General features: G+C 40.0%; 1 protein-coding gene across 1 annotated transcript; it reads left to right on the forward strand.

The window, feature by feature from the left end:
* Positions 1-11,108: 11,108 nt before the first annotated feature.
* LOC112349828 (pentatricopeptide repeat-containing protein At4g02750-like) lies at positions 11,109-11,793 on the forward strand. The gene is made up of 2 exons (XM_024684951.1): positions 11,109-11,426; positions 11,632-11,793. The coding sequence occupies exons 1-2, from the start codon at positions 11,109-11,111 to the stop codon at positions 11,791-11,793; spliced, it is 480 nt and encodes a 159-aa protein (XP_024540719.1).
* Positions 11,794-13,749: the final 1,956 nt, after the last annotated feature.

A 13,749-nucleotide genomic window follows, 5' to 3' on the forward strand; every position in this document is an offset into this window, starting at 1 on the left:
AAGGCATGATAGCGAGGGTGTTTAACAAACACGGTAAACTATCATCCAGCGATATTAAGGGACTAATCTCAATATGTAAGGGTTCTTGTCAAGCCAGTGCAAGACAGAGCAAAAAAGAACTAAGAGCTAGGCCGAGTATGCTCAGCTAGAAACATATAGGAGTTCCTACCTTATGTCCATCTGGCTAAGTACAGATGCTAAGCCCAGTAAACGAACATTTGAACAAGAGGGGCTGATAAAGGGAACCAGCAATACCGACCTCCTGCCATCGTGGCAGTAAGGAAAGAATGTCCGTAAGGACTGGCCGACAAATAACTTTCAATACCCGAAGTCACATTCATGACACTTTCCCCCCCTAGGGAAGATTGATGTCCTTGTCGATACATACTCTAGTCTAGAATACCGTCAAGGAAACAACTCTAGAAAAAGTTCACGGTGCTCACATTATGTGAGAAATGCACCAACTTAAATGAGTTAGGGGGCAACCTCTTTGTCTAACGCGGATGCGCTACCAGCTCAGACACCTTCTAGCCGTCGCCAACAAGGAAATGACCAACAGAGTCAGCCACCCTTACTGCTTTGGGTGTCGCCTAGCTACAAAAGTGTGATACGCCCCTGCCTGCAGGGACATAGAGAGAGAAACCAGAGGCCCCAACCCTCATGAGCAAAGAAACCAAACCCGTCGGTAAGGTTTAGATAGACTACTGTAAACAGGTAGTTAGAGTTGTTTACACGGTCACGCCCATTTAACGGAATAGGAACATCGACAGAGAGGCAGATTATGTGACCAGTCGACAGTAGCTACCCCATGACTAGAGATTTCACCATGCACATGAAGTGCCGAAGCCAGTCTGCCTATACTGACCCAAACTCAAAGATCAATAGATGGATAATATCAAAGTCAGAGACAATGATATCTTAGAGACTTAATTATCAATGAATAAAGCTTAGATTAAAACACAAAAGTATTCCAAGTAAGTTATCATCCGATAAACCAATATTATAGGATAGGAACCACCAAGATCATTATCATTGAAAAACATAGGATTCACCATCCAACAAAATTCAATAGTAAATGTATCATCAAGGAAACTCAATGATGAAACTGAACTATTGAAGATGGTAGACAGTGTGCCAAACAATTTACTAATGATAACTCAAAGAACACAAAATATCATTGACTGACAAGCACAATGCTCGCGAACGTATCACCCAAAGAAAATAACATCCCAATCTATCAGAACTAACTCGAGCAACAATCAACAGAACAAAATGAATATAGTAAGACCAACAAACACTTATTCATGCCAACTATTGCAAAAGCTAATCTGAATAGATGTCGGTCCATAATACTAAGGAACCAGAGTTGCTTAAGCAAACATCGGCAACATCCTATTGATGTCTAAAACCCAAGAGATCAATCTAGAGCAAACCATAAAAAATATGTGGTATTGCAAAAAGCCATTAGCTATCAAAGAGAACAATTAACCATCATGAAAGATCATCAATCATCCCATCAAAAAGATATATGCAGAATCATCATCTAAGAAGAAATCCACCATCCCGAAGAATAGCAAATCATTCTAGATCAACAATAATCAAGTAAAACCTTTGACAAGGATAATCAACTATCCTAGATGATAGGTAATCATCATCAATGATTGCTAAATGCAAAAGCCAACTTCAACATCAAAGCTAGGAGCCAAAATGCTTTCCCCAACAACTTCTAACAAATGGAACAATGAGCACAAAACTCAAGGAACCAAAAGCTTGAAGAAGCTTATAGATAAGTTTTGCGTAATAATGATCACGAGTCTCATAAAAGCTAACTTCAATGCTAAAGAAGAAATCATGGTGGAACCCAAAGTATCTTCCTCAACACATTTATAAGCCAAACTTCATAATGCCAAAGCTAATGAAGAGCATTTCTGCATCAATCCAAAAGTTAAGCACAATGGAGCTATGCTCAACAAGTGATCACTAAATGATCCTCCATGAATCCATCTATAACAAGACGTAAGTCACTTCATAATAAGCCCAAGAGAAATCATCAATGATTGATATATCCCAACTAAAATCCAATAAGGATTCAACATTTTCAATATCGATCACTAACTCTTTTTCTTAGTAGAGTTCGTATAGTCCATGATTGAATCACGTTTCAAGGAAAAGCTAAAGCTCAACCTCTACTAAACAATCTCGTCTAAAACACAATTAACTCGACTTGCCACTCAGTTCGTTTGAACATCAATATAGTTACTAACTAGCAAATGCACAAATGCTAATAACATAAAGCTACAACCAAATCATCAACGCTATTTGCATCGAGACTAATGAAACTCAATATAAATCCTATAGAAAGACATCTTATTTCACCTGAATCCCAATACCAACAATGTCAATGATAAGGCATCACTTCAATGCCATCAACACCATAACAAAGCTAAAAGAAAGCATGAGTGAATCACCACCTAAAACTTCTTACCAACTAAGCTAACTAAAGTTGAAGATACTTTATCCAGTATCCGAGACCAACCCTTCAGCAAAACTCAATTACAGATAACACTTCATCAAGGAGTGATTCACCACGTCTAAGACTCAATGAAATCCAACACTATGGACTAAACGTAACCAAACGATATCGACAAATTAATCAACATGTCAACATAGAAAACCCATATAAGCCATGATACGATCCTCCGCAACATCATCTAGTAAAGCAAGTCTATCATTGCTAAATCATCATCAAGCGAAGCAAGTGTCAAACAATCCTCGATGAAGTTTATGAGCAATCACTAGTCGCAGAGCAACTAACAATCACTGTTCAACTTGTCTTCACAAGACCCAAACACTAAACTCACATCATCAAGTCATATACTTGTCCAATATGAATGTGATACCTCAGGTATGAGATAAAAGTTCATAGACAAGCACAAACTAAATGACCACTAGAATCCAACTCAACCGCAATAATCTCATTAAAACATTTAGCCACTAGCTTTAAGCATGTCTTGAAGAGGCTAGTTATACGATCAACACTCAGTTGAAACTAAAGTGATGACCATGAGATAAATCTATATCGGTACACAACCTCCTCATAGACAAAGCTATAATACGGGTACCAACATCTTAACCGCAAACAACTAAGTTGGATATCACCATCTTTAGCTAAGGCATAGAGCCACCAAGACCAAATCAAGATCAATAAGAGCTCATTACTCTCATAAAGTCTAAGCGAAATGCAAGGTGCAATCTACCATCAAGCACAATGCTATAGAAGAAAGGCATAAGGGTCACCTTTCTAGAAAAGTGTAACGACCACTTTTCTATACCAACTCTAGACTCTATCCAACTCAATTGCCTTAGCCTCAAAAGTCAGCATCCCTTTTGGGTTGCATCATACAAACTACCTACCAAAGTCTAAGCTAACCGAAGTCAATTCACTAGTTTGTACTTGTTTACAAAAATGGAATAGTTTTTAGCAAAGTGACCAACAGATCAGCCATTGGAGAAGTCTAAGAAAATTTATAGAAAATTTCCATCCTAGAGAAAAAATGACTCTCAGTCCAGGATTGCAAACTTTCAAGATTCAACCAACTTCCTCCTACAAACAATTTCACATAGGTTCACCTCAACACAAATTCTCATGATCCAACAATATGCTTAAGCATCGAACATCTTTGCCCATATAACCGACATCCAAAACTGACATCCGCAAAGTGCAAAATGAACATCCAAGGCTTGATCACAAAGACCATATCTTTAGATATCCACATTGCACTAACACTCTTCTTCAATCACCTTCAAGATCCAATGTGAAGCCAAAACACTAAAAAAAAAAATGACATAGAAAATCAAGGTCCAAGGAAAATTCCTCATCACTTGAAATAACAATGCCACCTCCACTAACACAAGTGTTAGTGATGTCAATGCCCCAACTACACATCTTCTCCATCCAACTATCTACTCCAAGTGCTAATGGATCAACCGACGAGTTATAGTAAATGAATGCTACAACCCTTTTCAACACCTTATAGGTAAACCCAAGGAACAAAGTACAAACTTAAGCTTAGCATAATAGACCATCTCTGAGAATCCAGTTAAAGCTACCTTAATGCTACTTCGTGCAAGTAAATTAGCTTCTCCATCAACCACTTTGGGGCTGAGTCTCAGTCTTAGTCTTGACATCAACTCCACCTCAAGTCCATCTCGAACTCGACCTCGGACTCCATTTCGAGTCCATCTCGGACTCCATCTCGAACTCCATCTTAGATGCATCTTGGACTTCATCTCGGATCCATCTTAGACTCTATCTTGAACTTCATTTTAGACTTCATCTCGGGTCCATCTCGAACTCGAGTCCATCTTGGACTCCTTCTGAGACTCCTTCTTAAACTCCATCTTGACACTTTCACATATCATGTGGTGGTCCTTTTGTGTCCCTTTTCTAGAGACTCACTGCTTGCTTCATGCTTGTTCCTCAAGCACTTCGTTAGGAATTCCACTTTAACTCTCGATTGTCCCAATTGGAGCTCCTATTCCAAATGTGTTATATTTGTTTGGCTTCCACTTTAGCCACTACCATATAGCACCCTTTTGGCTCCACTTTGGGGCTTAGGGATTTGTGTCTCATACAGATTAGATGAAAAATAATATTGACGATTTCAACAATGCTCGCAATGATATAATACAATCAAAAAGATGATCAACAAAAAAATTGAGATATTGCACTTTACCTAAGAAGCATTGCATGTCATTCATACACTTCAAAGTAGGGAACTTTAAAATAGCCATAAGTTTGTTAGGATCAACTTACAAATTTTCACAAAAAATATAGTACCTAAGATAAATCGTATCTTTGGATTCAAATATGCATTTTGACTACTTTAGCTTTAAACCAACTTTCTACAATCAATTTAACACATTACAAACATTATAGATGTGCTTCTTTTACATCCTCTCCAAGTAGATCAAAATATCATTGATGAAGTCAGTAGTCACCTCCAATAAAAATCTAACTTCATGAACTAATGACTTCTCCCCAAACAATTTAGGAGATCAATAGTGTGAGGAAGAGGGTACATATTTGAGATAGTCACCTCATTAACAAATGATAGTCAATACAGAAGTGAATACTCCTATCAGGTTTTATTAGAAGATGAAGTTCACATGCTTAAGGACTTAAGACTTTCAAATAATACCCTTCTCTAACATCTCCTTGATATTCACACATAAAATCTTAATCCCCTTTGATGATTGATGTTAAACAAGAATTTTGATTGGACAAGCATCCTCAATTAAAATAGGATGATGTGTTACAATTTTAGCCCCAAACAACAAGTCAAAATTAAAAATATCAATATACTTCTTCTTGAGTCTATCCACCATTACAACACAAAGACTGTTGAAGGGATCTAGAGAGGGAATAAAGAAGCAAAATGGAAATACAATAGGAAATAATGGGGAAATAAAAGTGATGGAAACAAAGGTAAAAACAAAAGGATGAAAGGGAACAAAAGTAAGAGGAATGAAGAAAACATAAATATGAAACAAGGGGGCGAAGTCTTAAAGTTATACTTGGTATACTTGTGCTTTAATCAATCTATACCAAGGATGAGGTCAAAAATTAAACTTAGTATCACTCACAATAATTGAATTCAAGCTTGAGATCTCCTATACGCACAATTAAGTTCTCTTTATCCCACACACACACACAGATATATATATATATATATATATAAGGCCCTTGCCATAAAGAATAAAGATTGGCTTTGCCACATGATATAATTATAGACAGCAACATATAGCAATAGGCTGAACAATAGAAAATAAACTCAAGTTTATATCAACTAATATAGAAAGAATAAAAGAAGACCTTTTTTTTATAAAAATGGGCTTGAAAAGTAAGCATTGAATAAACTGATATCAAATGAACCCTTTGATGGTACTCTTGAAAGAAAGATGGAGGGGTCACTGATTTATTCACATAAGGACCCTCCACTACTCATGTAACTCCTCGTTTCTTAGAAAAATCTTTATGCCAAGACCTTCTACTATAGTAGCATTAACGAGACATTGTTAATATCAAAGCTTGCACCCAAGAAATGGAGGATGCCAACCCAAAAAATGCCAACAATGATAATATGTGTGGCCACTCCTAACAACAGATATTATGACCATGATCACGTCTTCGTCTTTGTCTTTGGACAAGAGCAACAACATCAATCTCCATTAGAATAAGACCATCTCCCACATGAAGGGGAGTTGAAAGACATACAACAAGAAGTGGAAGAGGCAATGTCTCATAATATTGTGTCAGTCAAAAAACATTGTAAAGGATGATTGGAGCAAATGCATATACAAATCCCATAAGATCTTGATGAAAGTGTTGGCCTTAATATTTCAATTTGATCCGCTCCAACATATTTGGCTCCTGCATGAAGCAAGAGGCTTTAAAAATAAATGCCCAAATTGCATTATTGGATAGCTTCAAGTGGCCTAAAAATCACTCACCATAATCATCAATATGTCCAAATACATACTTGAAGATATCCAAAAGAATGCTCTAATCTGCATGAGTGGTTGCGCTCAAATTATTGTACTATGGCAATGTTGTCCTTTGTAAACGCTAAACATCATCTCAAGAATAATAGGTAGCAATCATAATAAAGTGATTAAACTAATGGTACACATCATCTCTAGGATTCCCATAGAATAACTTCAGCCATATGTGAAGATTGACAGTAAGAGCAAGAAGTGCTGTAACATATACTATAAATGCTGCCATCAACTAAGCCTGATTATTCAATTGCAACCACATAGTTATAAGCAACTAAAAGAATGATAGAGAATGTCAGTATATCAAAGAGGTTTCAAGTCCGACTTTATTAGTTAATTAGGGGAATCACACCATATATTGAGATTTTGGGCTCAACTTGAAAGGTTAAATGACTAAAAAGAACAACTCAAAAAATGATTCATAAAAGTTTAAATATAAAGGGAAAAGATCCATAACAAAAATGTACCCCATTTTAAATTGGTTAAGAGTTTTATGATATTTAGGATTAAGTGTTTTTGGGTTTAAATAATATTAGACTGAATGACTTCCCAAGAAATTCAAATTCAAAAGTTTAAAATTGCATTGAATAACTACACTAATTGCTCCTCCAAAATCAAAGGAGGAGGAAGTTACTCTCACAAAAACATGCATTTTAATTATCCCAAAACCCCTAGTTTATATAGTTTGGATTGAAACCAATCCAACGCCTCTATCCCCAAGAGTATGATCCTTAAAAGTAGCTCCCCCTATTCACCTTTGTCTACAATGCCCCTGGACAATAATGTTTGGAGAGGCTTAAATAGAAGTCTGTAGCCATCTGGTGTCTCCTTAACTGTTAGATACACACTAATGCAGCTTCAGAAAGAACCTATGTAGTAAATAACCTAGATTGGCAATTTAATGTAATTAGCATATGACCCATAATTAGATCTTTCATGAGTTTGGATCAAAAGTCTATAGAAATCCCATATCTGATTGCCAACATGGTACTGCACACATGCTCACTGTACTAGGTGATATAACCAAGGTAAGCTTATACTGCACAATCCCAAATACCGTTCAAAACGCCTCTGCCTTACATGCATCTGTAGCACGCTCAAGCAATCAGTGAGGATCCTGGCAGGATTCAAATGCATAAATAGCAGGATCCTGAGCAAGGTTGCTCAAGTAGAGAGACCACCAAAGCAGTCGGCCATACTTGAGCATCCACTCATTACTAACCACCTCCTCAAAACAATTCCCCTGTGTAGATGTAGCCAGCAGAGTGTGCTGTTTTCCCCGATATCTCCCTTAAAGAAGGCAATTAAAGGAGACGGAAGAAAAAACCCAAGGACCAGATTCCGACTCTGCAAAGAAGGATCGCACCACTCAGGTTCTAAGAAATTGGTGACCCTGGATGTAGTGTCTATGAACAGAGTTAAACATGTTCCACCTAACGCTCGTGTAGATCTTCGAAGTGGCGTCCATCTATGGAAAGGTAACAGCAACCGGGCTTCATTGAAGACAAACAGCAGCTTCAACAGTTGGCCTGTCATCTCCATACCAATTCCCAAAGCCAGGGACCTCAAGAATATAACTCTGGAAGACTTCAATGGCTTTAGTCTCCCATGTCGTCCATAGTTCAACTGAGTACTAGCCTGTATCTTCTTGAGAAACTTAAGTTTCCATTCAAGTTTTTTAATCCGATTCTCCACCCCCGGCCAAAATCCCTTTCCACCATCTACCGTCATCATGTTTGAAAACACTTGCAGCCCCCACGGCTCCTCTTTCCCTAGTCCTCCACCCAGCTCCTCAATGCATGCGATCCAATAAGCCAGACAGTAGGTCATGCATGCGAGATGGCCTGCGTAATCTCCATTTCCCAGTGCCTGCCTTGCACGGCCGAGGAAAGCATTTCTAAAATATGAGGGCTGAGGATAACAGGAGCCAGAACCCAGCGACAAGTAAATGACCCAAACCTGTTTCCGATGTAACTCTCGAACCACCCTCGACTTACCCCAGCCGCTGGACTGGAAGAGACCAACGATACGTGAAAAATCAGTCTCCTTCTTGATCTTGTTCAGGGCATCGTAAAACGAGTCTACTCCACTGCCCTGATATTCCATGTCAAGTGCTCGACCTGTAGCAGCAGCAAACATAAACATTCATGCAAACTGACGCACTTACTTGCCAATCGTTAACTCTATGCCATGTTGTGGACTTGTCCTTGTACTGCTACTGCTCCTCCGGTGTCAGCTTGTACCAGCAAGCTCTATAGATTTCATCAAGCCATTCCTCGCCGTTCAGCTTCTTGTGGATACACTCCCAAGATTTGAAAAGAAGCGCTGGGTACTTCTCCAACACCATTCTCATTTTTGATTCCCGCGCCTCGTTGTCTATTTGTTGCAGCGCCATTTCAAGTACATACTGTGGGCCGATGCCTTAGTGTTTCTCTTGGTGCTCTGGCGACAACTTGTCCCAACTCTCAAGCAGCAGATCCAAATACATCAGCTTCCTGTCAGAAATGAAACCTTTCCGGGCTTTGACGATATCTCATCTCCACCGATCGCATCCGCTCTTGTGCACATAGCAGCAGCCCGTATGCCTCGTCGCTCTCTTCCCGAATCCTCTTTCGGTCCTCGCTGCCTTTTACCTCTGTCGGCCATAGTTGGGGCTAGGGCTTGTAATCGTGGATCCAGCAGCGTCGACTCATGTATTCCAAGTGTGGAAACATGGTGGAGGCTGAGAGAGTTCAGGAGCATGCCTTGCCACAGCCTGGTGTCGTGGATAAGTCGCACAGGATTTGCAGCAGGAAAAGTTTTCAGGGAGGACATTTCATTGATGAAATGCTCGGCTTCTTGCAGTCTCCGACACCGTGCGAGGAGATCGATCATACAGATATAGTGATCTGGAGAGGCTGAAATTATGCCCTGGAAATTCTGGTGGCCGTTCCCGCGTGGCTACATGTTGCCAGAAGGTTGAGAAAAGTGATTTGGTTTGGGAGAATTCCCTCGAGCTTCATCGCCTGGAAGATCTCTAGCGCTGCTTCCTCCTATTCAATGTAGGCAGTGAGCATCGCCGTCCAGGAGATCACGTCGCGCTCGCACATGGAATCAAACACGGCTCTCGCGTCTAGGGAATTGCGATCTTCTTCGACTCCACAGCAACCAAGACTCGTCCGCGCTCCAGGCTGGGGATCGCCGCACAGGCATCGATCGCCAGAGTGAAGGAAACCTCCTCGACCAAGACTCCCTCCAGATCCATGCGCACAAAGATCACGAGGGATTCTGGCGCGCGAATCCACTGACCGCCCCCCAGGAGACGGCATCCTTGCGATCACGAGCAGCCTCTTCAGTCCCACTGCTCTCCACCTTTACAATTGAAATGCTGGCCCACACAGACTGCATTAACGAGATTAGAAAATCTTTTGTATATCAAAGTATGTCTATGTAAGAAAAATTGAAGAACACAGCTTTTAGCTTTTTGTGGTATTTTTGTAAATTTTTGTAACTTCACTTGTAATGTATGCTAAAATACATTTGTATGTTAACCAACATCACATGTAATATATGAGGTATTCCATCAATTCCTCCTTTAACAATGCCAAGCCCAGCAAGAGCATTGACAAGATCCAAGGCAAACATTTTTTCCTGCGCTTCTTTCTTGTCAGCATCATTTTCCTCATTATATTTGTCATATATCGCATTTGTAAAAGTCGTTATAGTAAAATAACATAATTTTAGAAAAGAGAAGGTTCTTATGAATTTTGTTTTTGGTTTACTTAAAGCAAACTTGATATACCTAGAATATATTTGAATATTTTAGAATATTCTACCATTTAAGGGTTGTTATTTATTTTCTATAATTTATAAACATGGTTATAATTTATAAATTTTTCTAAACACTTTTTAGTATATTCTTTTTTATTCTACCATCTAATTGTTGACATGCAATAAGATTAGTCTTGTTTTTATAAATTATATACATGTTTATAATTATAAATTTTCATTTGATCAATAAATAAAAATAACACTACTATTAAGCAAACTAAATATTGCCACAACAATTTTTTTTAAACTACTCAGTTTAGTAGTACTTAATTACTTTTATATTTCAATATTTTAAAGTTTGTCAAAACCTTCATTTCTTTGATTAAGATTTCCTTTATAATACTTATAATTAAGTACTTGACTTGCATTAAATTAACCTAAACTCGTAAAACTTTAAACCACCCCAGGAGCTTGGATAGCCTTGTAGCTCCTTTCGAGAGGTTTCTTTCTTCCTACGATCTGCCACGCAATCCCACCGGGTGAAAGAAATTCACAAGATTATTTTTCCTTGCGAATCTCATGTGGGGACATGGTCTAGATTGGCCTTCAATCACATCTGCCGACCCAATGTCTTCTGCTCTTGGCGATTGCCCAGAATGGAACCTTGGGACGGCGTTCCAGCATGGTTCGAAGCAATGCCCAAGAGAGATGTTACGACACTACGCAGCTGATGGGAACTTGGATCAAGCCCAGGAACTGTTTGATCGAATGCCGAGAAGAATGTAGTGGCATGGACTGTGATGGTTACCGCATTTCACCATAAAGGGGATCTGGATAGTGCGAAAGAGTTGTTTGATAAGATGCCTGAGAGAAATCCGGTTTCTTGGGGTGCTCTGATGGCGGCTTACGCAGTGCACAACCGGCTTGAAGAAGTGAAGCGTTTGTTTGATGCGATGGAGAAATCAAACGTTTACGTCTACACTGTGATGATCACTGCGTATGCCAAAGCAGGGGAAATTGCAAATGCGGAGAGGATGTTTGCTCTCATGCCTGAGAAGGACGTAATCGCTCAAACTACAATGCTGCAAGCGTTTGCTCACAATGGTCTTGTTGAGAAGGCAAGCAAGATCTTTGATGTAATCCTTGACAAGTATGAAATGCCTTGGAACGATATGATCAATTGCATATGCTAAAAAAGGGCAGGCATTTCATGCAAAGCAAGTGTTTGATTCCACGCCCGCAAAGAAACAAAACATCGTGACTTAGAACTCAATGCTCTAGCTGTTTAATCTCCTAGCTCTAGAGCTGCTGAAAACCATGCAGCTCGAAAGGATCAAACCAAACGAGATAACTTTCATCGCAGCACTGGGTGCCTGTGCTGACGCCGGCAAGCTTGAAACTGGACAAGCGTTCCACGCCAAGATCATCGATCAAGGACCAATGCATCCAGGTCTTGCTGGTGAATATGTATGGGAAATGCCGTAGCCTGGTGGATACTGTCAGTCTTCAACCAAACCCAAGTGAGCCTCCGCAACACTATTTGCTGGATTGTGATGATCATGGCTTTTGAAGACAACCACCACTTGCCGGTCGTGCGCTTCATAGGCTGATATCAGAACACCCCAAAAAACCGGATTTCTCTCCTGTCAAACAACTCTATTTTGCGATCATAGTCCCCTTTCTGGGTACCATCACAGTCCATGCCACTTCGATCAAACAGTTCCTGGGTTTGATCCAACTTCCCATCAGCTGCATAGCATCGTATCATCACGACCCCGGAGCAGCCCAGCGAAGAAAGAAACCTCTCAAAAGGAAGCTACCTTTTGTGAAACTTCTATATAAGAGTTCCAAGAATTAGGGTTTGATAGGATTCTTATGGGTCATAGCAAAGAATTAGTTGTAGAACTCCCAAGGGTAATGAAAGTGGAGAAGATTTTATTCTCTTCCAACACCAACAATCTAGAGTGTGAAGTATTTGGGAAAGAGGATCAAGACGGAGAGTGGATGTTTTTGGGTAAAACAGGTCGAGAAGCAAGATTCAAGCTCACCAAGCTGAGATTCATCCTTGTCAAACCTCTCTCTGGATTTGAGGTATCTACGATTGTGAGTTTTTATAGCAAGGACAATGCCCAGAAGCCTGTGGAGGAGTTAGAGTTGAAATACATTAATCCTCAAAAGGTGGACTATCAAAATCCTTTTAAAGTTGGCCAGCTTTCCAAGGACACTCTTGTCACGAAAGCAATTGTTCGATCCAATCTCCGGTATTACAAATTCCGGTTGTGGGGCAACATAGAGTATCCCTGCCAATGGTGGTTTCCAATGGGAGACTACGACCAGGACGAGCCCAACCCTTGTACGCGAGATTTGACCATCAGATACTTTGATGTGAAGAACGAGGGGAAGTTAATGCTAGCACCTCAATGCAAGTTGATTGTTTTTGAGAGGACTTCCACTTGTCACTCAGAGCGTGAGGAATTTGATCTACATAATCTTCCACAAAAGAAGCAGTCAAATAGAAGGGGTTCTGATAAAAAACTATCTAAACTCTCTAATCTGAGCTTAAAAGTTTTAAAGGCCTTAAATGTTGTTAAAAGGAATTAGAATTTATAAACTCAAATCTTAGTAATAAATTCAACTTTAACTTGTTTGTCTAATTCAGAGTAGGAAGTTTTCATGTGACAAATAACACAAGGACAAAACAAATATGTGTCTGCTAGGCTTCAAGCCAGAATGTAGAATTCTCACCACTAAATATTACCCTAATACTGGACTGTATGGTTCCCTATTGCGAATCAAACAAATAATGAAAGACAAGACATAGAGGAAACCACAATTTCCAATTCAGCCCATAAATGCTAGTAGCCCAAAACTCCCTCTTTCTAAACCGGTCTAATCATCATCCATGGGCTCTCTCTCGAAACTTCACGTTGTTCTTATCCCACTTCCAGCACAGGGACATGTCGTTCCACTCGTCTATCTTGCCCGCAAGCTCGCGCTCCTTGGAGTCACTATGACCATCATCAACGTTGATAGCATCCACGAAACCTTGCAGCAATCCTGGACGAGCGAGGCCAATCCTGTGAATAATGGCCAGGACATTCGCCTCGAGTCCATCGAGGATCCACTCGCGGAGCTCTTGTCCCGGATCGATCGAGAAGCAGAGTCGTCTCGGAATTTTACCATCTCAGTGCTCCACATGCTGCAAAAAAAAGGCTGGATTGGCTGGAGCGAGCTTTTGGCCGGGAAGTGCTGCTTGGGATGCCATCGAATTCCACGTTCCAAAGCTCCTGGAGATGGGAGACGTTCCTGTCAAAGGTAAAGCTTCGATGAATCTAGAAGTTTGTTCTAAGAAAACATGGAAGTTTTCAAGAATGTGATAGAGGGAGATGACAAGCTGATCTCTTACATCCCTGGAATGGAGCTAAGATCACAAGACATTCC

This window comes from Selaginella moellendorffii, unplaced genomic scaffold (genome assembly GCF_000143415.4).
Source record: "Selaginella moellendorffii unplaced genomic scaffold, v1.0 SELMOscaffold_43, whole genome shotgun sequence".
NCBI classification, from domain to species: Eukaryota; Viridiplantae; Streptophyta; class Lycopodiopsida; order Selaginellales; family Selaginellaceae; genus Selaginella; species Selaginella moellendorffii.

What these genes read in the sequence shown, in the direction of transcription:
- LOC112349828 (XM_024684951.1), top strand. Translation starts at nt 11,109, where the DNA reads ATGGTTACCGCATTTCACCATAAAGGGGATCTGGATAGTGCGAAAGAG. An exon ending in ACAATGGTCTTGTTGAGAAG is followed by an intron (nt 11,427 to 11,631) that starts GCAAGCAAGATC and finishes AAAACCATGCAG; the next exon opens with CTCGAAAGGATCAAACCAAA.